Source organism: Colletotrichum karsti, assembly GCF_011947395.1.
Source record: "Colletotrichum karsti strain CkLH20 chromosome Unknown Scaffold23, whole genome shotgun sequence".
Lineage (NCBI taxonomy): Eukaryota > Fungi > Ascomycota > Sordariomycetes > Glomerellales > Glomerellaceae > Colletotrichum > Colletotrichum karsti.
Genome location: NW_024065923.1, coordinates 754782 through 782059, shown reverse-complemented (window position 1 = coordinate 782059; position 27278 = coordinate 754782). Strand labels below are relative to the sequence as shown.

Genomic DNA, 27278 nt, shown 5'->3' with positions numbered 1-27278 from the left:
TGTGCTTACTGGGGGTTGAACCATCACAAGCAATGCCGAAAATCAACGACATGTCTCCAGATATGCGGAGGGCAAGTTCATATACCGCTTGGGGGATCTTCAACTGGGGAGTGTACGTGCATCCTAACCTATACTGCCTGAACTTGAGCTAACTTGGCAGTCTCATAACCCTCTTCTACCAACAGCCAGGACTCGAGTATCCTAGCCATCCACCTACGTTTCCGATACCCGATAACCCGAATCCTCAACAGTCGGACCACGAATCTAGCAGTCTCGGTTCCGAAACCCCAGAGCAATCGTCGCCATCATACATGGGCCAAACCTTTCCGACCCTCTGCAGGTTTTGGCGTATCCTACATGGTGTATCTCTGCATTACCACAAGGACAGAGACACACCGCTTCCGGACCACGTTTCGTTGGACTTTGCAGAGTTCAAGTATCGTGAGCTGCTTGCTTGGATAGAAAACCTACCATCCGATCAAGTCCTAAGAGACAAGTCTCCTCATCACGTTGTCGTCTTCCAGTACGTTGTGGCCATCCTCCCCAAGAAGCTTGGTCTCCAGCTAAGATGTTCCATAGCATATGGTTCCATGCGGCCATTCTCGACATATTCAGACCCTTTCTGCAACGGTCTGGACACGAACGCCAACGTCTTAAAACGTTTTCTGCCCGCCGAAGCTACCCAGAAGCAGCTTTCCAGGCCTCTGTGAACCAGTTGAAAGAATTGGTACTCAGATATAGATGCAACTACGAGTCATCCGCGTATACTCTGCTATGGCAGACAGCGCTGATCTACGTAGCAAATGCCGTCCTTCACGAAACGCAAGATTCTGACTGGCGATTCTATTTTCTGGCATGCATCTATGGCTACGAAGGCTTGCGCAAGTCTTACCGCGTTGCCGAGGTCATTTCCAAAGGTCTCTTGACCATGACATTGCGCGGAGGTAACATATCTAGTGACGAGGCACGGAACTTGATGAAGCAGGTTCATGACGCGGATGGAAGTCATACTGCGGATGATGTCAGGGCGACCTTCATGATCGATCTTGATTTAGCAATGACTGATCCCGAGGCGGCCAAGGTGGAAAACTTGGCCCAAAGATTTGAGGACATTTCCCTTTTCAGAGATTTTACGAATGTGGACGACCAGGAAACAGGGAACTTTCGGCGGCGAGACTCTTCTAGTAGCACTCCATGATACCACCAAATTTACAGTTCTGTCACGCTTTTGCCCAATCACGACCATATTGTATGAAACAACATCATAAGCACGTTCCGTGGCCAATTGAATATTGCATTAATGAAACTACACTCTATGCATGAAGGCAGACAGACACCACCCTGCTTAAAAACTGCGCCAGTACGTTAGTTTATATACAAAAGAATTAAGCCAGCAAGGCTACTTACGAAAAGCTTTCGTTGTAAAACCAGACCTCATCAGCCTTGGACTTTCCTTGCATGATGTCTCTTTGGGCCGAAGCCGCAGATCTTTTCAAGTCAAAGACCATGGACGAGGGCCCGCATACGACAATTCCAAGTGTTCCGTTTTTATCGGTGACACTTTGAGCTATGAATGGGAGGTCTGGTCGTCCGGAGACAGTCTGCGCGTTGATTAATCCCGTGGGGGTTGAGACTGCGGTTGAACGATCCACGATCTCTTTGTCGTTTGGTGTCCTAGGCTCGGATGTGGTCGTAGAGCCTGCATCCTGGGATCCAGTCTCGTGGATCTTTACGACTATCTTTGCAGTCTTCAGGTCTTCGCTCGCCTGCCTGCGCTCGGTAATGTTGTCCAAGGCTTGAAGGTACCATTCTCGGAAGCCAGGGTCATGGGAGGCCACGACGACGTCCAGTTGAGAGCCGGCGGGCCGCGTCTCCAGGAAGTGCTCGACCATCGCCAACGAGAATCCTGCGCCTGAGCCGCCAGCTGCGACAAGAGTTCGGTCAAAACCCGCGAACCATCGACCAGTCACTCCTCCGTACGGTCCGTCGAGGAGAACTGGAACCGATATGCCAGGTGACTTTTCGGCCATCTTTGCCAAACGGCCGGTCACTCCTCCGCGCGGCTCCAGATAGAAGACCATTTCGCTGCGTCGTCCCTGGCGAGGAACAGAAGCGATGGTGAAGGGGTGTGCTGTCAGAGCGTGGAGGCCACACGTCAAGAATCGAAGGTAAACATGTTGGCCCGGGGTCCACCTAGTGTTGGTCTTGATGACCACCATCAACGAGTTTGGCGTTACCATCGATAGTGACGCGCGGTTCACTCCATGTTCCATGAAGGTTCTGAACTGCGAATAAAACCAGCAGAGTGAATACAACACAGCGGTGGCGATGAAATAGTCCCACGAGGTCAGGCGGAAGTCGCAGTGCAAGAAGAAGAAAATGAAAAAGACAGCAGCTGCAAATAGATGTGTCGCTTTGAAGAATTCATAATAACGATCACTATAATAATAAAATAGAAATATTAGCCCTTGTTCGCGTCGCGAGGTCAAGCACATACCGTATCCAGCGTATTGACATAAACGTCAACCATGCTTGTGCTAAGAGCGCAATGACGCCAGTAACCCAGATTCCTCCATCATTGAATGATTTTAGTAGATCCCCCTTCCAGTTGTGGAAGACTATGAAGGGAAAGGTGTGTACGAGAGCAAGAACAAACATTGCCCAAGCAACCCAGTTGTGCCAGACGTTGAGCTTCTCGTGCGATATGCCGGTCAGGGTCGAGATCGGATTCGCTTTTGCACCTAGAACACTATTATTTCATCAGCATCGGTTTACTTGACAAGATAGGAAGGCTGGGCTGGGGCGATTACAAGAGAAAGGGCATGCAAGCCAGAGCCATATAGCCGGCTCGGGTTGCAATTGGCGGGGAGTTGCCAAAACTGATTTGTTTTGTGTTGGGCCAATAATAGGGGCGAGGGCCGAATGTCATGGCTACATGACGAGCAAGTCAGTCAGAATAATCGTTTGCTGCCTCGATTAAGATTTGATTTACCCAAGAAAAACACAGCCCCTGCGGCACCAAGTAGGTAGGTCGCCAGCGACTGAGTATTCCAAGATCCAATCCGCCAACCCTTGTAAGAAAGAAATCGACCAAACGAAGTGAATCGCAGCCAGACGGGGCTTCTCCGGAGACTTCGGGGTGCGTAGACTGATGCAAAGTGAATGATGCTGACCAAGAGAATGGCAGCGAGGAAGAATGCCGTCGTTGGAAGCGCGTAGCGGTGATCTGCTTCGTACCAGAAAACCCAGTAGGAAGTTTTGAAGGCGCATTGCTCCGGTGTCATAGAACACATGCCTGCGTCACGGCTTGAGTGCAACATAACGGGTTGATCTAGCCATGGTAACGACATGTTGACCGAGTTGTGTGATGCAAGCCTTCGTGTCTCTATTCGGGATGGCCACGGATCGGACAGCAAGTCGAAATGATTTAATGGGCGAGAAAGGTTCAAGAATCACAGTCCAATGTTCTCCAGTAACCAGGTCTTCATTCCAATGATATGTTGACAATTATTAAACACGGAGCATGTTTTGATGTAGTATCGAAAGCCGTGTATTAGACACAAGACGCGCTATTGAGGGCGTTTTTTGATCCATCGTCCTGAAAATTGTATGTTACATTTGCCCAGAGTCCAGGGTGGTGAGCGAGTTTGAGCTCATTACGATGCATCCCACGGCACCAGCCAACCGGGTTCCCAACGATGTGGTCCAATTCGATAAAGACTGCAGTCTGTTATTGGCCGACTTTCCACGGTCAGCGATGAACCACGTGAAGAGCGGACTTACTGTCCATGTTTTGGTTCCCCCACTCTCCCGTTTCGACTCCATCACGGAAGTTAAGTGCCGTGCCATCCCTCCTAGCGTTGGAAAACTTGCTCATATTGAGCCGCGGCCCCATCTTCCGGAAACAAGCTCTCAATGAGCCGCAACTGCGTATTTGTAGACCGCATCAAACAAAAAGCTTGACTTTGTCGCCATGAAATGCATACGACCGACAAGCGAAGTTGTCTACCTCCCCATTCATCGACAACGACGATTTGAGCAACTCGTGACTTTCACCACATAACTCTCCGAGACTTCTATTACTTAGCTTCAAGATACTCCTTGTTACCATTGCTGAGTGGAAACATACATACCGACACGATGATGGACATGAACATGCCAACCACGACCGCCATGGCGATGGCAACGTCGACGAGTACGTCCGACAGCATGTCCGGCATGTCCATGTCCATGGAGGATATGACCATGACTTTCTTCGAAGCATTCAAGACCCCACTGTACTCTACTAAGTGGACACCGACAAGCGAAGGAGAATACGCGGGGACCTGCATATTCCTCATTGCTCTCGCCTGCATCCTCCGGTTACTCTTAGCCCTGAAGCCGATTTTGGAAGAGCGGTTCTGGAGGAACTACCCCGTATACGAGTCCGACAAGCAACACGGTGATGTTGACCCAGGAATGGGGGCTGCCGTAGTACGAAGAGATCTGGTTGGTCGATGGAGAGGTTGGAGAGCAGGTGCTTCCGCCGCGAGAGCCACTTACGAGGTCATCATTGGAGGCGTTGGATATCTTCTGTGAGTACCTTGAAAGTAAAATCGTGGCAAGTCGCGACATCTTTAACAAAATACTGACATCGGATGTCACCAGAATGCTTGCCATCATGACAATGAATGTCGGCTATTTTCTTTCCGTCTTAGGTGGCATTTGGCTCGGTACCTTCTTGATCGGCGGTCTGGCCAGTAGCAGCGCAACCATACACTGCTAAGGGAGAGATGGGAAGTATGGCATAAGGCAAGGCGCCTGCACTGTTATGAAGGACCATTGTTGAATCACGAAGGAATGAAAAACATATTAAACTTTCAAATCTCGTGATGACTACCGCTATTCAACTATTCAACATGATTCGAGTCGATGTTCATCATCCTTGAAGCGCACCCAATCCCGCTCATGATGTCTCTTCCTTGGCAGCGTCCTCCTCAAACAATACAAGAACCGTTCCAGCCTTGCAAATATCCTAGGCCCAGTTAGTATCGGAATTCAACTTCAACAAAAGAGCATGACTTACTCCCTCCTTATGCGCCAAGCGCTTGATGACACCGTTCTGTGGTGACCGAATGACTGTTTCCATCTTCATCGACTCGATCCTGGAATCATGAGGTTAGCCATCAAACTCAACCGAGCTATATGATCCCGCGAAACACTCACACTACCAACGGAGCTCCCTTGGCCACTGTCTGGCCCTCTTCGACTTCGTTCTTCAGAATCTTACAAGGCATGGGTGCTACTACGGAAGCAGTAGCCTCCTTCAAACCAAGAGCTTTCTCAAACCAAGTGGGCGGCATGAGGGAGAGTTCCGTCTTCACACCATGCTGGAACACAATGATCTTGGTGTCCTGCTCGCTCTGGGCATTTTGGACAACGGTAGAGGTCAAGCGTTCCGCAGGGAAGAATGTCGCCAGAGCATTAGTTGTGGCCGAGTTTGACAATGTTTTGCTGACGAGATTCTCGAAAACATCGGGTGAATCTTGTCCCTTCCTTGAAACCCGCGCAGTGAACAGTTGGTGAGCTGTCTGCGTGATGCTGACTTCAACAACCTCCCCTTCCTGCTCGCTGTACGAGTCGAGCACTTTGAAGGCGAATCTTCTCTCGCCCAGCGTGCTTGCCTCGCCGAAACCAAGGCTGCCTCCGTGGGGTCCATCATTCGCAAGCTGGGGGGAAAGAGAGCCTAGAGCAGCCTGGACAAAGACTTCGCTATGAATCGGCCGAGGCTTGAAGAGCTCCTCTTTCCATTTCTCGATGAAACCCGTCTCAACATCACCCTCGATAAAGGCAGGTGACCTGCAGAGCCGCTTGAGGAACTCAATGTTGGTGCTGAGACCAACGACTTCGTAATCCCGGAGAGCAAGTTCCATGCGTCGGATCGCAGTCTCTCTGTCTTTGCCTCGTACAATAAGCTTAGCAATCATGCCGTCGTAGGCTTCCGAGACGGTGTCCCCTTGGACAAACCCAGCATCAATACGGATATCTTCATTCGTCTTCGGGGTTGTCAAGTGAATAAGCTTGCCCGAGTCAGGCATGAATCCTTTCTCTGGGTTTTCTGCGTAAATACGAGCCTCAATGGCTGCGCCATGTTGCTTGATGTTCTCCATAATCTCCTCTTGCGTCAGGGGCAGCTTCTCGCCAGCGGCAACACGAAATTGCCACTCAACTAGGTCGGTGCCGGTAACCATCTCACTAACGGGATGCTCGACCTGTAGACGGGTATTCATCTCCATGAAGTAGAACTCCCCGGTGTCTCGGTCGAGGATGAACTCCACGGTGCCGGCCCCGACGTAGTTTACTGCCAGAGCTGCTTTCCTCGCCTTATCCCACAGATCCAGGCGTGTCGCATCGTCGAGGTCCGGCGCCGGGGACTCTTCAAGGATCTTCTGATGGCGTCTTTGTATACTGCAGTCACGCTCTCCCAAGGCGACGCAGTTCCCGAGCTTGTCAGCAAAGACCTGCACCTCGACGTGGCGCGGACGCACGATGTACTTCTCAACCAGCATGACCTCACCGCCCTCGCCAAAAGATGCGCGGGCCTCGGCTCTGGCGCTGCGGAGCTGGGCCGCGAACTCGTCTTCGGTCAAGACGATACGCATGCCTTTCCCACCGCCGCCCTTGACGCTCTTGAGCAAGACGGGAAACTTGATGTCCTTGGCATGCCGCAGCAGCTGATCCTCGCCCTGATCAGAGCCGTGGTATCCCGGTACGCAAGGTACGCTAGCGGCAGTCATGATCTCTTTGCTCCGCGCCTTGTCACCCATGTCTGCCATGGCTTGCGCCGGAGGGCCGACGAAGACAATGCCTTCCTGTTCGCATCGCTCGGCGAATTTGGAGTTTTCGGAAAGAAAGCCATAGCCCGGGTGCAAGGCCTGGATGCCGTGCTTTTTGGCTATGGAGATGATGCGTTCGCCATCAAGATACGCCTTCGCTTCGCCCAGGTTCAGAGAGTGCGGAGAGCAGGCAGCGTGCTGGCTAGAGCTATCGGGATCCGTGTATAGCGTCGTTGTCCGTATACCCAGTCTGTCCGCCGTCTTGTGGATGCGCAGAGCGATCTCACCACGGTTTGCAATCAGGAGAGAGGTGATCGGTGTGATTTGGCTGGAGGCGGGTATTGATTGCCCGGCAGCTGAGGAGAGGAGTCGAGGGAGGGGTCGGACGAGCCGGTGCTTCGCCTTCATGGACCTCATGGTGAATTGATGATAGATATTTGAGCCGAAAGTTCAATTGCACTCGTCATGCACTGAATAAGAAGAAACTTGGAGATCTGAGGCTGGCGGACTAAGAGGATTGAAGGTCAGCAAAACAATGGAAGTTTACCATGGCAGACCGAGGTGTTGAAGGAGCTTCGGTTGGTAGCGCAACAAGTCTAACTTGGGGATGCGGTGCCGACAATAGCCGGGGCGCTGAAAGCCGCTGGAAGGCGACCCCAGACCCCAGAAAGCCCGGGCCGCGTTCATCCAGCCACGCAGGCGCCGAAGAACCCCTGACAATGAGATCGAATTAACCAAAGTTTGGTAGTATTTTGATAGAGTGACCGAGGCTTCAAATATGGATTCAATTGGCGGGTTTCTTCGCACATTCGAAGTACGCCGTCGTTGACTAACTTGATGCGACCTGAGGTCTACACGACATATCCACTATCTTTGAGCCCCGTGTTGAATCTATCCAGTGCGATTGCCCCAGATCAGAAACTTGAGCTGCCAAAAAACCGGTACCTGACTGAAAACCATCAGGTTCTTGTTTCTGCATCTTGATCTTGTCACTGAAATGCCGGCTTGGGAGAGACAGCAGTAGTGTAGCTGGCCAGGATGGGATGGAATGCGGGAGCATTGGCCAGCCTTCCGATAAGATAAGCGACCAATCTCCTACGTCATCCCGTTTGGGATGGGTCTGCAACCTGCATGCCCCGCATTAGTCAGCGCAGGCGATTTGTCTGCCGATTTCCAGCTCAGCCGATCAATCTCTAGCAGACCTCCATCTTGAGAGACTTAGAGCTTCTATCTCCAAGACAGCACGAGTAGCACGATATGGATCAACAAGTACCCCTCAACTACGAGGCCTCGGCCGGCGATACTAACAAGCAGGTTACTGCGACTCTGCCCCAAGAGGTCGTCCAATGCCTGGAGAACGCGCGATTCGTAAGCTCCAAGCTACCCTGCCCCTCTCCAAGCCGAGTCTCAACTGTGTAGAATGTCTAAACTGACCATGTTGTGTTTGTTGCGATAGCTTCACCTCGCTACGTGTACCGATAACATCCCGAATGTTTCCCTCATGAACTACACCTACCTCCCCTCGTCCACCTACTCGTCTGGTCCGGTCATCGTCATGACCACAAACCCCGCCTCGAGAAAGACGCAGAACCTCCTATCGAACCCCAACGTCTCTCTCCTCGTCCATGACTGTACGAATCCGTCTACACCGAATATTTTGTGAATCCTCACTTACTGATACATCCAGGGTCCTCCCACCGACCCCCAACCCACGGCCGACGTCCCTCCGGCGGCAGTCCCGGTCCCGAACACCGCTCCAGCCTAGCTTCGCTCCTCCTCAACCTCAACACAGCTGCGGTATCCAGCATCAGTGCCACAATCAACGGAACGGCGAGGTTAGTCGACAACGGCTCCGACGAAGAAAAGTTCTACCGCGAGGCGCATCTCGAAAACAACACCTTTGATGAGGGCGGCCAGACGTTCAACCCGAGCGTGCAGGCCGAGGACGGAGGGAGGGGTTGCTTCGTTGCCGGCGAGGAAGTACGAGTCATTGTTGTCACGATCAAAGAGATGAGAATCAGCGACTGGAAGGGCGCCGTGAGGGATTATGTCCTTACAGAGGGTGCCCCTGCGGCTGCCCAGGTCAATGGCGTGCGGTAGAGTTCTCTGCAATAGGATGGCGTTGACGACGAATACGGCTGGTGTTGAATCAGCTGACTCCATCCATGGACGTGTGATGTGTATCAAACTCATGGCTAAGCTGGCGTGCCTTGTCTATGCAACATCATGATGTGCTAACTTACTAACCATGGATCATCCGAGTTGACGAGAACAGCAGCAGGTCAGCTCCCATGAGCGACGCGTAATATTCGCGGTTATTCAGCCCGTTCAAGACGAGACAACCGATCCGTGAGTGATGGGAGGGTACAGAGTAGTCGATACAGCATGTTGTAACCGCCAATTAGGCTCACGACATGGTAATTAGTGTCAGCCGCATGAACAACTCTATGAAAACAACGCAAGGACAGTTCCGGCCGCAAGCTATCGGCCCCGGCGATCAGCTCGGTAAGTCAATCGTGTGGTAGAAGATGATGAGGCGATTGAGCGACCACATGTCTTAGTGTGAACCATCCTCCCAACCTCCGCATCTTTGGCAGTTTGTCGGCCTAGCCCCTCCTTCCAAACATGGCAATCCTTTCCCGCAAGTCAAGATATGCATCTCGGGCGCTTAGCGGGATCGACAGACGGGTCCATGTGGTGTTCGGGGATTGTCCGACGGCAGTGAGACCTTCTTAGGAGCCACGGCAAATAAAAGCCACACCATTCATCTGTAATACTGTAACCACCCCTCCAAGGTCAAAGAGGCGAACGTTTGCCGGCCGCAGGGGTGGGGGGGAGCACTTAACTACACGCACTTGGACAAGACTCAGGGCATTTAACCTACTCTCCTGGACCTTGCAGCAGCGGCGCGAGACGATGAAACATTTCAAGGATAAGGCTCTTCGGGGGTTCTCTGCAACGGGTTGACATTCGGTGTATTATTTTGAGCTTGGTTGATCTTTAAGCATACTGGAAACAAGGAGATGCCGTTGAGATTCGAGGAGGATGTAGGATGCAACATCGGCTGGCACCGAAGAAAGCCCGAGTTCACGGCACTGTAGTCGGGTCCCCAAAGGCCGATCCAGGCCCTGTCGGCAAATGGAACCGAGTTACATGCAGGCCACTGATGCAGCTCGCTGCCATTATCGGCTTCGGTCAAGGGCATTTGAGGTTGATGAGACGAATGCACAGGTTCTCACCACAGATTATGAATGGTGACGGGAAGTGTGTATTAGAAAATATGTAGTTGTGCCGTTATCTATAGGCAAAGGTCTATGGAGTCTTGAAGCAGAGGATCGCACGGGGCCATTATGGCATCGGCTTCCTGGCCGTCACGAAAGATCTAGAAGGCGTTGGTTATCACGATGAAAGCGGGACGCTTGATGCTTCAACTTACACCTTTCCGTACGCTTCGTTCGCAGGGTCGCGCGACTCCTTGTGAACTCTCTGAATGAGGGCCCGGGTATTATCCTCATCCCATCCTCCTTTGGCGAATACGGCAAGCGAGTAGTTCTCGAGTCCTAGTCGTAGTTAGAAGACGAAATTGAAATCAGAGGAGACAAGGCGGCCGACCGTATTCAATCATCTGAGCGAACTGCGCTCCTTTCCTGACCATCTTCTCATCGTGACCGACAGCCTGTATGGGCACGAGATCCGACCAACGGCCGACCTTCTCGAAGCCCACGTCTGTCAAAATGGAAGGAATCTTAGGGATAGGATCGAAGTTCACGCCCGCTTTTTCCGCCATCTGTGCAAATCGCACTTCGAACTCCCGGCAAGCTGTCATGCGGCCACCCTTTTCTTCATCGTCCGTCATTGTCGTTGGCTCGTCTCCGCTGCTGTCAACGAGGTCAAAGTACCGTGTTCTAACGTCGGAGAACTCGACCGTCCCGCCTGGCTTGAGGTGCTCGTAGACCTGTTGGAATAGTGGTTTCCATTCCGGAACACCCCCGCCGACAAGATTGCGCATATGCACAAAGTCGAGGCTGTCCTTTTCCCGGTCCCAGAGGTCGGTTGCGTCCTCGACTTCGAATAGGACATTGGGGGGAACGTTGGTTGGCAAGAGCGCGGCAGAAATATCCACGCCCATGATTTTTGCTTGCGGGTACTGCTGCGCCATCTCAACGGCCCAATTCCCCGTCCCAGACCCGATGTCGAGAATGCTGAGTGGTTGATCTCGAGGAAGTTTCGTCGCCGTCAGATTACCTTCCAGGCACAGTTTGAAAAGCTGATGTTGGATCTCCAGACGAGCACGCTCGGATTCGTCATTTGGCATGAGCAGGGCGCCAGATCCGTAGTAAGTATGCCCGTAGGCCCGGATAGGCGGGAGTTCGTCTACGGAAACGGAGCTGTAATCCGAGCCGGCATCCGAGTCGGCGTCATTTTCGTCATCGTCCGCAACATGTGCACTTTGCGGCCGGGAATGCCGCCTCCGGTTCCTGTGATCGTCCCGACCCCTTGTTGCGCCGGCACGATCGGCCCTGCGCCCGGAGCTATCGCCGACGCCGGGGTCTCCGGCAGCGGCATCCACGTCTTCGCCCATTGATGCTCCGTCGACGAGTGTTGCAAATAGTTGATCAACAGCCTGATACCCAGAAAAGACATAACAAACCGCAGCTTCTTGTTGCCTCGATGGAATGCCGTGCGACCCACGTCTTTATTCTTTGTTCTCTCGTTCTTGGATGTGTCTCAACGTCGATGCAGTGCGCCAACGGGTCTCGTACTTCCCAAACAGTACTCGTGGGGGTCTTGGCATACAACCGATACACGTGGAATGGCTTAGGAATTTCTCCGAAGGGAAGGGATGGGAATGAAGACGAGATAATATGCGCAGCCCGTTTGTCGTGCGCGGGGAAGACGGGTGTGTCTTGGTGGAATGGGGCCGAGGGCTGGCGGATCCCTTTGTATTGATTACCCTTGGATGATGTTTGATGGTAGTTGATAAAAGGCGCCGAGGTGAATGACAAGGGGAGCCCGTTTCGTTTCAATGTTGGTCGTTTACTGAAGTACGGATGGACAAAGAGACAGGGCCATGGGGCATGAACCGCGCCAGGCACACCAGACCGGACGAGGATGGGAAAGACCACTACCCAAACGAAAGGGGGAAGGGCAGAAGGAGGGAAATAGAACGGGGAGTTGTTGCCCAGATGCAGATGAAAGGAGTAAAAGGCGGTACTCGGCCGCGGAGACCCGGAGACTATGTGTTCTTGTATTGACTGTTCTCGGACTTGTTGTTGAACTTGGACTGGCCATGTACTGTATATGGATGGACCTCCATGTCCTTCTTTTCTTGCTTGTTTGCCTGGACCTGACGCCGTCAAATTACGATTGAATCCCGGTCGGAGCACTTGTCCCCAACGAGGTCGACGAAGGCAAGAGGGGAGCGGGAGCGGACGGCGCCCGTAAGTGCCATGGATGTCATGGACGCCATGGATATGCCATGGAACGTGGAACGCGTGTGCCGGGCCACATGAAAATCACTCCATGGGAAGAGGGATAATATTGATGGACATGGAGAAGGAAGAGAAGAAAAAAAAATTGTTCGAGAACACTACACCCCCCCCATCAGATGTGCATGCAGAGGAGGGGGGGGTCAAGAACGGGGGGAGTTAGGCTATGGCTGGCGCTAGCACTGGCCGTAGTGCGAAAGGTTGCAGGAGAGAATCTCATTGTAACCCAACCTGGAGGGGACACAAGGGACGGTACCTAACCGGGCCTGTTCATGGGCAAGGATAAGCTGCAGGGAAGCAGCAGCAAGAAAAGTACGACAGAGCATGTGTGGCAGTCGGAGCTCGAGCCCTTCGAGTAGCACAGAGTATGCAGTAGGTGAGGCCCAGATGAAGAGGCACGGTTTCTCGTGTTGTTAGGTTTTGAATGTTGTAAGGCAGTGACATTTGAATACGATCGTCAGGGCAAGGCAAGGAACTCCAGGCTTGAGAGAGAGAGAAAAGGGCAAGGAGAGTCCAAACGCAGATCAAGCACAGTCGAGTCAAAATCAAGTAATATCAGACAATATCAAATCAAATCCCGGCTCTTCAACGGTTCACCTTGTCTCTGTACAGTCGCGCACGTAATTACTTACACTTACTTCAGTGCCTTATCCGGAGGCGTACGTATGCCATCTCTGGTATTTGCACTCTCATGATTATCCGTACAAGGGATCCCTCTCCTCGTGCCGATATTAAGGTAAATCCCATTTCCCCTCATCCCATTCCACCCGCGGTGCCTCAACCTGGGTCTTAACAGGGCCATAAGATCACCTTGTTCTAACCTCCAAGTCAAAGTCAAGTACTGCGAAGCCAGGGCAGTAGAATCAGAACGGCACGGACATCAAAGCCGGGGTCGTCCAACAGTGGAATATCAGACTGACCCATGCATGCTTGATGAGCAACTGATCACAATGCCTCGGACCTCTACCCCCTCGAGACGACAGGAACCAAAGGCGACAATTCGTCACCACTCCTGATTGATACAGCCTAGACTCTAAAGTAATCATCATCTCGTAGCGGGATGCAACCTTGTCGGCAGGGCCAATCTATAGAACACTCTAGTGGCCGGCTAGAGTCCTTAGAGAAGGAATCCCCTGCTGTTCCACCGAGTAGTCCCACAAGAGAGATCGCTGGTTCCCTGTCGCCATTCTGCAGGAAGCCCGGCCCGAAGCGGTAGTAGGCCACCATGATTGAGGACTTCACGCCGAGGCATGGCAGACATGGCAGACAATGCCCGCCGTTGAATGCTTTATGGGCGCCGCCGGCCTTCTATGAGATCCTAGAAGTGTAACCCTGAGTCCCCGACCGCACGCACGTCTCGCCGCCGCCGCCGCGAGCCCCCGAGGAAGAAGAAAAGCCACGAGGACGCGATTTGACTTGCCTACCTTGGGAACCCCAGCCGCCCAGGGTGCCACGCTGCCTCTGCCTGTCAAATACGGGTGACATGACGCCCACGCCGTTCGAGAAGCCCGGCACATGCTGAGAATGAAATTTGATGAGAAATGAATTATGGGGTGTTTCCCAGATGATGCGGTGAGCGTGAACCGCAGGCTCAATAGTTTCAGCTCCTTCCAGGTTTCGTCGTCTTCATTCACTTCTTTTTTCCCGAAAGTGGCTTGGAAAACGCGTTTGACATTACGACAACGTGCATTCCATCTGCTCTCCTTCCTGCGGTGTAAACATCTTTTGATGGGGTCGTCGCCTTACCACAATGCCCGAACTATTCCTTGGTTCTAAGGCGTACTGTCGATATCAAGACGAGCCGAGACTCTCACCGATTCTTCCACAAAGGAGGCAAACTTCGGCGGGATTTTGCGGATGGAGCAACCGACCTTATCTAGTCCGATTTCTCGCCGGAGCGTCCGGTTCTCGAGGCGCAGCTCATGGTTGCATCGTCTGTGAAGACGGAACCAACACAGACTTGAGGCTCTCTTGACTCACGTACTCGACTTGTCACGGGAAGTTTTACACCGACTTCGCACCCAAAGCCAATCATCACTCGTGCATTTGGCTCTCGTCAACCAACAACGTTCAAAGTTGCGTCCCATCACACCATCCTTCTCAACGAGAGGACTCCGGCGAGATGCGAGAACGGGTCTCATCACAGCGTCGTCGGCGTCTAGCCGTCCATTGGACTGACGGTTCGCTCGTCGCAATGGGGCCTGCACTGCGGCACTTGCCCGTCACAAAAGGCGCATCCGATGCCACCAATCAAGCTCACTTCCGCAGCATCTCATCCCGCGGCATGACAAAACTGTGCTCCAATTTCTCTCCTCTTTTTCGGGCAGAAACAAAAGATCCAAATTGCCGCAGACGTTGTTGCATGTATCAATACGTCGGCATTTGATGAGGGTATCTAGATAGGGCACCTGGCGTGAAAACCTAGGTAGCGAGGTGGGATTGGACAGCCAAGGTCCAGTGGGGGACGCCAGCTCATCTCCCCGCTCAAACCTGTCAAACCGCGGTCAAGAAAGCGACCTGTGAGCTCCATAATCGCGTGGCTTGACGTGTGTTCCGGACTGATCCGATATGATGAAATATCCATAAACAAAATCCTGGCAAGGAATAAAAAGAACATGCTCCATTGGACCGCGGACTTCTATACCGTTTCGATGTATCGCTTGACCTCCCTGCGCAAAACTTGTGTTAGCCGAGTTCACCAGAACGAAAGGATCCTGGCCAACGGCCCATGGGGGTTTGTCAGGGATGAATACGTACCAGTCCGTTACGGCCTCATCCCACAGACGAATTTCGTGGTCTCTCGTCCCTCCAAAGTGGTCGACGAAGTCATCGCCAAACACTTCTCTTGCTATGCTCTCTTTGCGGGTGAAACGATCATTGGCCTCACGCAAGCTCTTGGCAAGCCTGACGCCCTTGTCGCTCGTGCCGCCGACGTCCTGGCCCTTACCCAGCGGCGGAGTAGGGATTTCGAGCTTCTTCTCAACACCTCGCCATCCGAGAGCGAGGATAGCTGCCAAGACGAAGTGAGGGTTGGTATCGGCTCCAGGAACACGCACCTCGAAGCGAGTGGCTCCAGGCTTGGACGTCGGGGGCGCGATGAGACGGATTGAGGCAGCTCGGTGTTCCAATCCCCAGGAGACTGTCACCGGTGCCCAAAAGTTCTCTACCAGCCGCTTGTACGAGTTGATCGTGGGAGCCAGGAGTGGCATGATGTCTGGCAGGCCCTCCAACAATCCAGCCAAGAAGTGACGACCCAGATCGGAGAGCGCGGCGACGTCGGGATATGGGGGGTTCTCGTCGACGGTTTCCCTCGCAAAGAGGTTCTTGCCTTCCTTGTCGACAATCGAGACATGCATGTGGCCACTGTTTCCAGGCAAGCCTTGCTTTGGCTTGGCCATGAAGCACGGGGTGATGCCATACTTGGTCGCGACAGACTTTACGACATACCTGCGATAGCACACTGTCAGCCCGCTTCAACCACGAGCAAATTCTTGTTCCTGGGGGAACCTACTTGAACAGACTGGCTCTGTCGGCCATTTGCTGAATCTCGCCAAACTCGAGGGCTGCCTCGAAGACACCGGGGCCACTCTCGGTATGCCATCCCTCGATATCACACTTGAACTGAGCGCAAGTCTCGAAGACGTCATAGAAGTAGTCCTTGTTGTGGACCGTCCTCGTCAAGCTGTATCCGAACATGCCTTCGGTGAGGGAAGGCAGAGCCTGAGGAGGGTTTTCCTGGAGATATCCGGCCGTTGAACTTGAGGTTTCGGAGGAGCGCGCAGGTGTCTTGAACTGGTAGAACTCGTATTCGGCTACAAAACGCAAGTGCCGGTCAGCTTCGATTCCGGCTTCCGAGTGAGTGAGCTTCGCGCGGGCAGTGTGTGCTTACCTCCTGCCATGGCACCGTAGCCCTTGGCCTGCAGCTTCTCGAGGGCTGTCTTCAGCAGGCCGCGAGGGCACGCGCAGATGGGCTTCTCGGTGTCTGGGTCGTGGAAGTCGACGAGGAAGAAGGGCACGTTGTCCTCCCAGGGAATGCGACGGAAGCTAGAGAGGTCGGGAATGGCGATGAGGTCGTGGTAGCCGTTCTCTGCGTTGCTGATCTTGAGCTCCTTGATGTAGGTCATGTCGTGCATGTCCCAGCCAAAGATGACGGAGCAGAAGCCAAAGCCGGACTTTGCGATGGACAGGAATTTGTTCTTGGAGACAAGCTTGCCGCGGAGCATGCCGTCGACATCGATGCCGGCGAGCTTGACCTTGTTGTCATTCTTGAGAAGCTCCGGGAGCGACTCGACTGTGACGGTATCTTGAGGAGACATGGCGGCAGCTGTACAGTGAGGAGGAGGAGGAGGAGGAGGGTTGGAGCTGTCAATTGACTTTGGATGACGACGTTGGGTTGGGACGAAGTGCTCCTTGGCCTTGGGGTTTCTGTAGATCCAGCGGGGTATTGAGGGAGGTAGGCAAGGTACAGTGTAGCGCGAGGTCTCCCGTCTTTGCCTCTCTGTGATGCGCGACTAACTGGTGAAGGCGAGTATTTTGAGGAGGATGTGAGGTGAAGATGGCAAGATGGAAGAGAGGCGGATGAACAGACAGTGAGAGGCGCGAGAAAGACGACCTTATTCCTTGGACAACGAGGCAGGATAGGACACGAGGCCGAACCGGACGGATCGTGGGGCCTGATGGTTGGAGACGAGACTGGACTGGAAGTGAAGGCCTGGCGCGGTCCGTAGGCTGTAAGCGGGAACCTGGAAGCTGGAAGCTGGGGTTGTTTGCCAGATTCCAAGGTCCCCCGTGCCGCGTGCGTGCACCGAGGTGCGCTGGAAGAGGGTGCTGTGCAGCAGCAGGAGTGGATGCTTGGCCGATAAGAGAATGCGACAGCCAATGATGAGAGGTTGCGATAGTGACGTTGGAGAAGCATGACATCGGGCCGGGGCCTCAAGACAGCGCGCCATCTGCGACCAGCCCGTCAAGCTTTCTGGCGGTTGTTGTCATGCATCTTTGGTTGAGGTGTTGACACTTGGAATGCCAGCAACGGAAAGTGGTCACTGGGACAGCTGAAGCCGCGCCTTCCACTCCAGATCGGCTTGAAGCGGGGAATGCTTGCTGCTTTCCGGCGCAAAATGGCAACCGCGATGTCAAGTTGAGACTCGAGAGGGAAGCAGCGCGCTAAAAACAGAAGGAAACATGCGTCATCGACGGCAGGAGCAGCACCGAAGCACAGACCATGAACGTGGGTACGTATCTCCCCCACCTTCCTTCAGAGTCGGGTCGAGTCGAGTCGAGTCGAGTCGTGGTTTCCAATAGCGACGAAACACAGCAGCAGAAGGAGCGAAGAACCTGGAAAGAAAGATGTGAAGGAACACTTGCTCGACTGCGACTGCCATTTCTATTGCCGTTATCGTGGCTGAGAAATTTGCAATTCCTCCTCGAAAATCTTTTTGGGGTCACCAGCTTCAGAATTGCATCTACGCCAGTCGATAGCAGCGCAGCTCACACGATCAAGCCAAGGAAGGGAGGGCATTCAGCTCGCTCGCCTTGCGCCCCTCATCATCCCAAATGAAACGCCGCGCACGATGGAGCCACTATCTCGATGGTGAAGGAACATTCCCGACACTCAGCCGATACCATCCAGATCCCGTCTCTAGGGTAGATGCCGACGACCAACAAGATGGCGATGTGACCTTGCTGGAAGGCCCTTTTTTCCCTTCGCTGGTCCAAGACTGATTTGATACTGTACAGGAAAGCGATTCCCAAGACACTGTGCCACCAACAGGGACAGCGTTACTCAAGTCAGCATATCACGATGCTCGTCTTGATTTCTATTACGCAAAAGCTCACCGCCGACCGCATCACCAGGACATCAATCGCGGTTGCGCATCGCATCGTGGCATTTTATCGCGCTCCCGGCATTCGGAAACGAGACCGCGCTTTTACACTTTGCACGACGTATCCACGATCCACGAATCGTGTATTTGCGAATCGTAATAGATTCTGCGGCCCGTTCGGAGTCAATACACCACATGGACGTTTGTCATTCCCCGTTGGCAGCCAAGCATCTCACATGACGACCTACAAGGGAGGAGACTGCGAGTGTGGAGGGGCTCGACCAGACCGCCTCCCCTCACTGACACTTGCAGTCGCGGGTGTCGCTTCACCTCGCCTCGCCTCGCCTCCTGCTAATCGCACAGAGTACCTACGCCGTGCATTCTGCCAGTGGCGACGTGTCTGATCATTCCGAAAGACGTCTGTGCCTTTTTATCGGGGCATTTCTGCTTCTGCTCCAAGACTTGCTCCCTTGCTGCCATTGGTCTGGCGCACCCTTAGCTCGATTCCGAGATGCACAATCGGATGCACCTAGGGTCTTGTCTTTTGGTCCTTTGTTTCCAAATCGGACATCAACTCCAACTGATAAGACTTCAAAACAAAGTCCGGGGAACTTCACACTAAGGTCTCGTCAACACATCAACATCGCGGATTGATTACCTTTGCTGCGCCCTCACTCATCCTCCACCACCCACTCCATCGGCGCTCACTGTGTTCCACCCTCCCAGGAGCATGACCCGGCTGCCCCTCCCCCCTCCCCCTCTATCAGTGACGGAGGGGTTGGTTCCTGAGTCCTGGCCTTGGATTGCCGTCATGCCGCGGTGCGCGGTCCAGGGCCAGCGCGGTCCTGGCGGGACACTGAACTGACCAACCGGGTCCCGCTGATAAGAGATAACGCGATATCGGAGTTGCGGCCGTTGACACCTTCTCGTCTTCATTCTCGCGGTCCAGTACAATGCTGTTTGCGCTTCACCGACGAATCGTGTATAGTACCCATGCACACGATAGGACACCATGCAAGTTGATGTCGACGTTGAGCTCGAGTTCATGGCCTTGACCCCAGACCTTGGTGATGCCGTGCCGTTGTCGGATCTACAGATCAACCAAGTCGTCACCGTCCTGCTAGGACAACTGTACTCCCGTCCAGGTATCTACATCCAGATCAACACCTTGGTAGGCTAATCGCAAACTACTTTTGATATACGGTACTTGGCAGGATCAGGAAGAGGCAGGCTGATGGGTATCTCGACATGTATCCGCGTCCGTTCTCGCACGCGCCTTCGCCATCGCCTTCCCTTGTAAGATGTATCCAGTGCCTACTCCGTGTATATCTCTGTGTCTATCTCTCGGTCAAGCCAGGAGCTAAGGCGTGGAAGAAGGAGGGTAGACGGTAGACGGTAGGTATCATCTATCCGACTATCGTAAGCCATGAAGGTAGCCGGGGCGGGAGAAAGGGGCCTGGACCCCGGATTTTCTTGACTCATCTGCTACCTTACCTACCTTGCCTTGCCATACCTGACGACCGCTTCTCCGTTGTTCGTCTCCGTCTCCCCTTACACGGCTCCATTCTACTAATCCAACCCCGTCCTGGTCTGAGGTGGTTTAAACACAGCTCTTGTTCTCGTGGCTTTTTCCAAATCTTCTTCCTCTTCTCATCTTGTCCCTTCCTCAGACACCTTATACCCAGACGCTTCTCCTTCTCCTTTCGCCTCCGCGACCCCAACTCGTCCGTCCGCCACATACCGCAGTCGACACTCTCGATTCAACATCACAACCAAACACCTCTTCAAATCACCAGCACAATGGGTTCCATTCCTGCCGAGATCCGCGGAAGACTGGCTGGCAAGAATGCCATCGTCACCGGTGCTGCCGGGTAAGCCAAAACCGCCCTCCCAGCTTTCGATTTCGCCTTATCTCGGGCGGCGCATCCAGACGACCCCAATGGCTGGGCGTTGAAGAGATAGACAACACGGCAGCGCGCAAGCGCCGACGACGCACGCACACGCACCAAACAAATACGAAGACAAGATAAGCTGACCGTTTCTTTTCTTCCCGACAGCGGCATTGGCCTCGAGACGAGCATTCTTTTCGCAAAGGAGGGCGCCAGCGTCATGATGGCCGACATCTCTGCTCCCGCGTTGGACAAGGCCAAGGCCAAGGTTCTCCAGCTCGTTCCGTCGGCAAAGGTCGACACAAAGGTACGTCCGCCAACGAAGCACGTCCGCCAGTGCGAATGAGATGCGTTGGAAGATTCCATTCCCGCCCCTCCGATAAACCGCCGAGTCAACCACAAACACGTTGCACACCTGCACACCTGCACCACCAGGCAGCGCCCAGAGAAAAAAAAAATAATCTGAGGTGTCTCGCATTTTCGCAACAAATTACCCCGCCATTGCCCCGCCATCCCATCATTGCCAATCCGTCATTTACGCCTTGTGCCACCCTCCCTCACCTCCACACGAAACATCGCGACATTTCTAGCTAGAGGCGAAGATGCATCCGTACGAGTACACACATCAACGGCAACATGGGCTGACTTGACGCACCAAAACAGCTCTGCGATGTCTCCAAGGAGGAGCAGATCAAGGCCCTCGTCGAGTCGGTCGACCCCTGGGGCGGCGTTGATGTCATGTTCAACAACGCCGGCATCATGCACGCCCGCGACGACGACGCCGTCAACACCCCCGAGGAGATCTGGGACCTGACCCAGAACATCAACGTCAAGGGTGTCTGGTTCGGCAGCAAGCACGCCGTGCTCGCCCTCCGCCGCGCCGGCAAGACCAAGGGCTCCATCATCAACACCGCCTCCGTCGTCGCCCTCGTCGGCGCCGCCACCCCTCAGCTCGCCTACACCGCCTCCAAGGGCGCCGTCCTGGCCCTCACCCGCGAGCTCGCCATGGTCCACGCCCGCGAGGGCTACCGCTTCAACTCGCTGTGCCCCGCGCCCCTCAACACTCCTCTCCTCCAGGACTGGCTCGGCGACGACGTCCCCAAGCGCCTGCGCCGCGAGGTCCACTTCCCCACCGGCCGCTTCGGCGAGGCCATCGAGCAGGCCCAGGCCGTTCTCTTCCTCGCTTCCGACGAGGCGAGCTTCGTCAACGGCCACGACATGGTCGTCGACGGCGGCATGACCAAGGCCTACGTCACCCCCGAGGGCTCCGCGCCGGCCGCCCCCGTCAACAACGCCAGCCGCACCAGCCTCGAGTAAATGCAGAGGATGCGCTGGCTGGTCTGTCCGATTTTCGAATAACACATATAAACACACACGCAAGGCACTGGAGTTCGGGGCGCTTGGTAAAGAGCTGGGGGCATACCGGTGATGGTTATGATGATGAAGTTTTGTGAATAGACAATTGACATGATTTGCCGTTCATGGGGTTTGTCAGCATTATGATGATGCATCGCGGGTCGCGAGCATAGGACATGGTTGATAGTATTCAATTGATTTGATTCACTCATTTCATGTGGCTAGAAAGATCCTCAACGCCGCCCAATGCTTCTTTTGTCGTCACTGCTCTCGGCTCAGTGGAACTGGCTCTCGGTATTGCCCTCGCCCATGCTCTTGCTGCTCGAGCTGCCACTTTGGATAGCTCCAAGAATGCCGTCGATGTAGCTCGCGCCGCTCCACTTCTGGTGCGTCAAGACGTCGCAGCCGCCCTCCTTCTCGCGCCTCTGCACCAAATTGACGTACGCCAACATGCCGTCCGTCTTGAACTCCCGCGCAAGCTCGTTTGTGATGGTCGCGTTGGAGTGCAGACCGGCAAGGGAAATGAGCTGCAGCACGAAGCCCTCCTTGGCGATGTCCCAGATGAAGCTCTTCAGCGTCTCGTCCGTGAACCCGTGCGCCATCCAGTTGAACGACGGGCTGAGGTTGTAGACCAGCCCCTTGCCCGGCAACACCTCGCGGACGGCCCTGGCCAGCTTCGTCGCGACCTCGACGTTCGGGTCGCCCGTCTCAACCCACAGGAGGTCGGCGTAGGGACCAAAGGCGATGGCGCGCTTCGTCGCCGCCTCCATGCCGGCGCGGAAGTGGTAGAAGCCCTCGCGGGTGCGGGGGATGTCCCAGGAAAAGAAGACGGGGGTCTTGGTGTGCTGATTCGCGAGCTTGCGGCGCTGCGTGATGCCGAGGTCGCGCTGGGCGCGAACGGTCTCGAGGTACGAATCGATCTTGTCCTGAGAGACGCCCTCCTTCTTCATGTGCTCGACCGCCGCTTCGTCAAAGGTCACGAGCTTGGTGCCCTTCACCCAGTTGGCTTCGAACGCATCGATCTCGGCGCCCGCCGCGCCCTTGGCCTCCATGGCCTGGATGGTCTCGGCAAGGGGCTCGAGGCTCGGGTCTGCTACTCCGAGGATGAACTCGTGGTCGCGCACATCGATGGCGCTGCTGATCAGCTTCCCGCTCTCCGAGTCCGTCCGGGCGAGCACAAGGTTCTCACAGCCCATAACATCCCATTGGAAACGGGCTGCGTTGAGACGGTTGATGTGTTCGCCGGTGGGAACGAGAACTTTGCCAGCCAAGTGGCCGCACTTCTTGCCGCCGTGGAGCTGGTCCTCGAAGTGTACAGCCGCGGCACCGTTTTCCGCAAACAGCTTGGCGAGCTTAAGAACGGCGGAGAGACCGCCGTGTCCCGTGTCGCCGTCCGCGACGATGGGTCGCAGGTAGTCGGTGTAGGGCGTCTTTGCGCGTTGCTCCGGCGTCAGCTTTCGGCGGTTATCCCATTGTTTACGATCGTGCATCGACTGCGCCTTGGCGAGACGCTGGACTTGGTTCGGTACGGTATTGTAGGGGTAGTCGCCGAAGTCGGGGGAGACCTCGTTGGTGGATGTGAGGAGGGAGGAGCAAGCCCAGCCGGAGATGTAGAGGACCTCTTGGTGTGGTGCTTGTTGAGTCATCTGGACGGGGTCGATGGCGCCCACTGACAGCGAGTGATTAGCATCTCGGTGTGACATCATGGCCGATCCTGGAGGTTCTTACTTGTATGGATGGGCTTTCCCTCGGCTATGCGCTCCTTGACCAGGTTGAAGAGCTTCCTCGCCATGACGGAGCTAGGGTAGGTCTGCTGCTGCGATCCGCGCTTGGAGACGACATCGGCAGCACTGTAGGGGCGCTTGATGCCCTCGTATCTAGGAGACTGCCACCATGTCTCGACTTCCTTGAGCTGGGCCTCGTACAGCTCGTCTTCGGCGGCTCCGGCTTTCTGGGACTCGGGCAGTAGTTGGAAAGCATCGCTGGGAGGGGCGGTAGAGAAAGGATTCGCGGGGGCCTGAGCCATCATGCGGGATGTTGACATGCAGCGCACGGCAATGGCTGGGGTCGACGACGTCGGTCTGAGGAGGGGAGTCCTTCGAGAGACTGCTCGTGCTGCGGCTCTTCGCAACATGGTGGTCGAGATTGATGTGGTTTGGGTGGAAACCAAGATTTGAGAGGTTATTGACGACTTGGGTAGGAAACTCGGCGTCGAAATGGGTATCTAACTGGGTAATAATATCTTGGGCCACCATACAGTCAGCGTCGTATCGCCGCAAGCGCAGTCCTTGCAGAAGACAACTCCGAGCGGCACCGCTTCGGAGATCGAAACATGAGACTTACATAAGAGAGCAAGAAGGTCTCTATTCCCTGGCCGTTAGAATGGGAATAACGTGGAAAATACGTAAAATAGCTTAATTGGAGAGACAATCGACTTAGCCGGGCTAAAGCGAGGTTTGAGCCTTGGTAAGCAGCGGCAATAGCCCACGTGAAAGAGAAGGAGCTATTGGCCAATTGACATGACCGTTCGTCCGTCGAGTGCTTTCGGCTTGCCTCGGTCCACCTCCAGCGCTGCGCGGGCTGTCTTTTCCCCTCAGCACAAGGGGGTGAATGACAATTTGCTACAGGGGAGTCGATATGGGACATCCGCCTTCCGCTGCCAATCAGAGAGCACGGATAGTGAGCACCGGGCTCCTCAGTGAGGTCAACCCGCACTGCCCGCGGTCTCTTGCCCGCTAATCGTGGAGGGGAAAGCTGGGGTCCCGCCCCCATATCCCCACTGAGACCATCCAGTGTCCTCGTCTGGCAATAACGGCAGGGCGAGTCTGCACAGGTACTTGCTGCTTGCTGCTATTCCGGCTGTGTTTGCATAATGTTTTCATCTTGTGAGAAGTACCCCGTCTCACCTAATATCAAGTTGAGGCCGGGCTTAAGCTGGGCCATCGGCGGCGTCAGTGCTCATGGCCCAGGCTCCTCCAACCTCGGGTTAAGATCCGTCTGTCTCGGCCTAAAGTAGGTTGGCTGCTTAGGTATGCCGCAGGAAAGCTCTTGGGCGTCTTCCATTGCCTTTCTCGTCTTGTTTTCTCCCAGCTTTCCAGCTTCTTCTCACAGGTTTTACCTTTACCGAACACCTTATCTCCATCATTGACCTAGCCAGCTCAAGCCAGCAGGTCTGATAGTATTGAATCAAGCTCCTTAGACACGCAAGTCTAGCTTATCCATCTTCCCCGCCATTATTTACCCCTCCTTCACCGAACATCTTCCTCCCTTGACCTTCTCCGGTCGGCCGTACAATGGCGATGAACGTCACACGAAGCACCAGGGCTCTGGGAGCTCTGCGGGTACGTGTATAACCACTCTCCAAGCCCAAGGTGACTGAGGAATCTTCGCAGCTAACCCTTACAAGCCCCTGGCAGCTCGCTCCGCTCTCAATGCCCGCCAGTACTCCTCCTCGTCCGAGCCAGACCTGAAGACCACACTCAAGCAAGCTATCCCGGCTAAGCGGGAGCTCTTGAAGAAGGTCAAGGCACACTCTTCCAAGGTCATTGGCGAGGTCAAGGTTGAGAACACCCTCGGCGGCATGCGCGGCCTCAAAGCAATGGTCTGGGAGGGTTCTGTCCTTGACGCGAACGAGGGTATTCGCTTCCACGGCAGGACCATCAAGGACTGTCAAAAGGAGCTTCCCAAGGGCAAGACTGGCACCGAGATGCTGCCCGAGGCCATGTTCTGGCTGCTCCTCACCGGCCAGGTCCCTTCCACAAACCAGGTCCGCAAGTTCTCCCGCGAGCTGGCCGAGCAGGCTCAGCTGCCCGCCTTCGTCAACAAAATGCTCGACGACTTCCCCAAGGACTTGCACCCCATGACGCAGTTTGCCATCGCCGTCTCCGCCCTCAACTACACTTCCAAGTTCGCAAAGGCCTACGAGCAGGGTCTCAACAAGGCCGACTACTGGGAGCCTACATTCGACGACGCCATCTCGCTGCTGGCCAAGCTTCCGACCATCGCCGCCAAGATCTACCAGAACTCGTACCGCGGCGGTGGCGCTCTCCCTGCCGAAGTTGACCTCGAGCAAGATTGGTCCTACAACTTTGCTGCAATGCTCGGAAAGGGTGGCAAGAAGAACGAGAACTTCCAGGATCTGCTGAGACTCTATCTCGCTCTCCACGGTGACCACGAGGGAGGCAACGTCTCGGCCCATGCCACCCACTTGGTTGGCAGCGCCTTGAGCGATGTCTTCCTTAGCTACAGTGCCGGTCTGCAAGGTCTCGCTGGACCTCTTCACGGGTGAGTTTGAACAAGCAAACTGTCACTGATTTCAAAACCATTGGTGAACCACGACGCTAACAAATCAACAGACTCGCCGCACAGGAGGTTCTCCGCTGGATTCTCCAGATGAAGGACAACATTCCCAAGTCCTATTCCGACAAGGATGTCACCGACTATCTGTGGTCCACCCTCAAGTCGGGCAGAGTCGTCCCCGGTTACGGCCACGCCGTCCTCCGCAAGCCCGATCCTCGCTTCGAGGCCCTGATGGATTACGCCGCTGCGCGCCCCGAGATCGCTCAAGACCCCGTCTTCCAGCTGGTCGAGAAGAACAGCCGCATCGCCCCCGAGGTTCTCAAGGAGCACGGCAAGACCAAGAACCCCTACCCCAACGTCGACTCCAGCTCAGGCGTTCTCTTCCACCACTATGGTTTCCACGAGACTCTGTACTACACCGCCACTTTCGGTGTCTCCCGTGGCTTGGGGCCTCTGGCCCAGCTCATCTGGGATCGTGCCCTTGGTCTGCCTATCGAGCGCCCCAAGAGCATCAACTTGGAGGGTCTCCTCAAGCAGGCTGAGAGTTCGTAAATGGGAAGCACTGAGAATAAAGATGAGGGGTCGGAAAAGTTTCCACTAAAATGATTCACGTCAAGTCATGTCGTCTAGATATAGCCGGAGTTAAACTAGTTTACTGCAAGTTTTCAATACGTTTTACCTAACACATCCTTGAGCTTCTACCCGTCCACCCACCACCAAACCAATACACGAGATCGGCCGTTCTCATGTCAGCCATGGTCTTGGGCGTAGAGTAAGCCCAGCGGCAGCACGCTGGCGAGGTCGCATTCGCGTCAAAATTCCCTCGTGGCCAGATGCTTTATTGCTTAGGGCGTCCGCATTTCAAATTATTGCCTCTCGGGCTGCGTACAAAGTCTCCATGCTCAGGGTAATCTACCGCGTCCTCCACCACCTCTCTTTGGTCTCGCTTGACGAAGCTGATGCGGGGGCGTTGTCTAGATCTCGCCATCACGGTCCGAGGCTGTGACTAAGAGATGGGTTGATATTGCGCGCATGTCACTCACGAGAATAAGTCGAAGTTGCTTCTGAATTGTACCGTTTGCTCGGATCAAAGCTTCCGGAGACGGATAGGCATCTCTCGCAGAAGCTATGTAATTCAGCCGGTGAACCCAGGTTAGCCTCCAGGATAAATAGCCAACTGCCAACCATTTCGAGCAGATCAACACTGTCTAATCTCTTCGTATTTGTTCATCTAAACATGCTTTACATTTATGACTTGTACCCAAACTTAGCGCTTAAGACATTGTTGGGTCCACACGGATACGAAATAGAAAAAATACGCCATGCATCAAGACTCAGCCTGTGATGGTCATGGGATTTACCCGAGCACGTCAGGACTCTACAACAGAATCTTCGGAACGCTCCGGATAATCAGGGTCCCTCTGCTTAAGGTAAGGGTTTTTAAGGAGTTTGGTTCAGCAATATACGGTGACTTGTTCGACAAAGAGTATCGTGATTCCGACCACACCGTGAGGTACCTTTGAGCTTCGCCTAGGAGGTTTTATGTGCCCTTTAAATACAACCGATTTGAAGCGGCCTGCTTTAGAGCATTCTTCATAGAGCTACATT

At 54.4% G+C, this 27278-nt stretch overlaps 9 protein-coding genes across 9 annotated transcripts; 4 read left to right on the top strand and 5 right to left on the bottom strand.

Moving 5' to 3' along the window:
* Positions 1 to 1403: 1403 nt before the first annotated feature.
* Positions 1404 to 3350, bottom strand: CkaCkLH20_07493 (ferric reductase transmembrane; the record flags this gene model as incomplete). The annotated part of the gene is made up of 4 exons (XM_038890210.1): positions 1404 to 2439; positions 2498 to 2749; positions 2811 to 2931; positions 2993 to 3350. 4 exons carry the CDS (start codon positions 3348 to 3350, stop codon positions 1404 to 1406), a joined length of 1767 nt encoding a protein of 588 aa, XP_038744688.1.
* Positions 3351 to 4140: 790 nt separating this feature from the next.
* Positions 4141 to 4765, top strand: CkaCkLH20_07492 (low affinity copper transporter; the record flags this gene model as incomplete). The annotated part of the gene is made up of 2 exons (XM_038890209.1): positions 4141 to 4574; positions 4648 to 4765. 2 exons carry the CDS (start codon positions 4141 to 4143, stop codon positions 4763 to 4765), a joined length of 552 nt encoding a protein of 183 aa, XP_038744687.1.
* A 180-nt stretch (positions 4766 to 4945) lies between these two features.
* CkaCkLH20_07491 (methylcrotonoyl- carboxylase subunit alpha) lies at positions 4946 to 7232 on the bottom strand (the record flags this gene model as incomplete). Its single annotated transcript, XM_038890208.1, has 3 exons — positions 4946 to 5014; positions 5066 to 5144; positions 5206 to 7232. 3 exons carry the CDS (start codon positions 7230 to 7232, stop codon positions 4946 to 4948), a joined length of 2175 nt encoding a protein of 724 aa, XP_038744686.1.
* An 840-nt stretch (positions 7233 to 8072) lies between these two features.
* CkaCkLH20_07490 (pyridoxamine phosphate oxidase) lies at positions 8073 to 8915 on the top strand (the record flags this gene model as incomplete). The annotated part of the gene is made up of 3 exons (XM_038890207.1): positions 8073 to 8183; positions 8272 to 8446; positions 8503 to 8915. 3 exons carry the CDS (start codon positions 8073 to 8075, stop codon positions 8913 to 8915), a joined length of 699 nt encoding a protein of 232 aa, XP_038744685.1.
* Positions 8916 to 10163: 1248 nt separating this feature from the next.
* On the bottom strand, positions 10164 to 11397 carry CkaCkLH20_07489 (putative phosphoethanolamine N-methyltransferase; the record flags this gene model as incomplete). The annotated part of the gene is made up of 3 exons (XM_038890206.1): positions 10164 to 10197; positions 10252 to 10375; positions 10428 to 11397. 3 exons carry the CDS (start codon positions 11395 to 11397, stop codon positions 10164 to 10166), a joined length of 1128 nt encoding a protein of 375 aa, XP_038744684.1.
* Positions 11398 to 14942: 3545 nt separating this feature from the next.
* CkaCkLH20_07488 (glutamine synthetase) lies at positions 14943 to 16620 on the bottom strand (the record flags this gene model as incomplete). The annotated part of the gene is made up of 4 exons (XM_038890205.1): positions 14943 to 14973; positions 15062 to 15751; positions 15816 to 16116; positions 16194 to 16620. 4 exons carry the CDS (start codon positions 16618 to 16620, stop codon positions 14943 to 14945), a joined length of 1449 nt encoding a protein of 482 aa, XP_038744683.1.
* A 3306-nt stretch (positions 16621 to 19926) lies between these two features.
* Positions 19927 to 21332, top strand: CkaCkLH20_07487 (short-chain dehydrogenase reductase family protein; the record flags this gene model as incomplete). The annotated part of the gene is made up of 3 exons (XM_038890204.1): positions 19927 to 19997; positions 20184 to 20322; positions 20679 to 21332. 3 exons carry the CDS (start codon positions 19927 to 19929, stop codon positions 21330 to 21332), a joined length of 864 nt encoding a protein of 287 aa, XP_038744682.1.
* A 314-nt stretch (positions 21333 to 21646) lies between these two features.
* On the bottom strand, positions 21647 to 23505 carry CkaCkLH20_07486 (isocitrate lyase; the record flags this gene model as incomplete). Its single annotated transcript, XM_038890203.1, has 2 exons — positions 21647 to 23040; positions 23100 to 23505. The coding sequence occupies 2 exons, from the start codon at positions 23503 to 23505 to the stop codon at positions 21647 to 21649; spliced, it is 1800 nt and encodes a 599-aa protein (XP_038744681.1).
* Positions 23506 to 24664: 1159 nt separating this feature from the next.
* On the top strand, positions 24665 to 26222 carry CkaCkLH20_07485 (methylcitrate synthase precursor; the record flags this gene model as incomplete). Its single annotated transcript, XM_038890202.1, has 3 exons — positions 24665 to 24712; positions 24778 to 25655; positions 25727 to 26222. 3 exons carry the CDS (start codon positions 24665 to 24667, stop codon positions 26220 to 26222), a joined length of 1422 nt encoding a protein of 473 aa, XP_038744680.1.
* Between the last annotated feature and the right edge of the window lie 1056 nt (positions 26223 to 27278).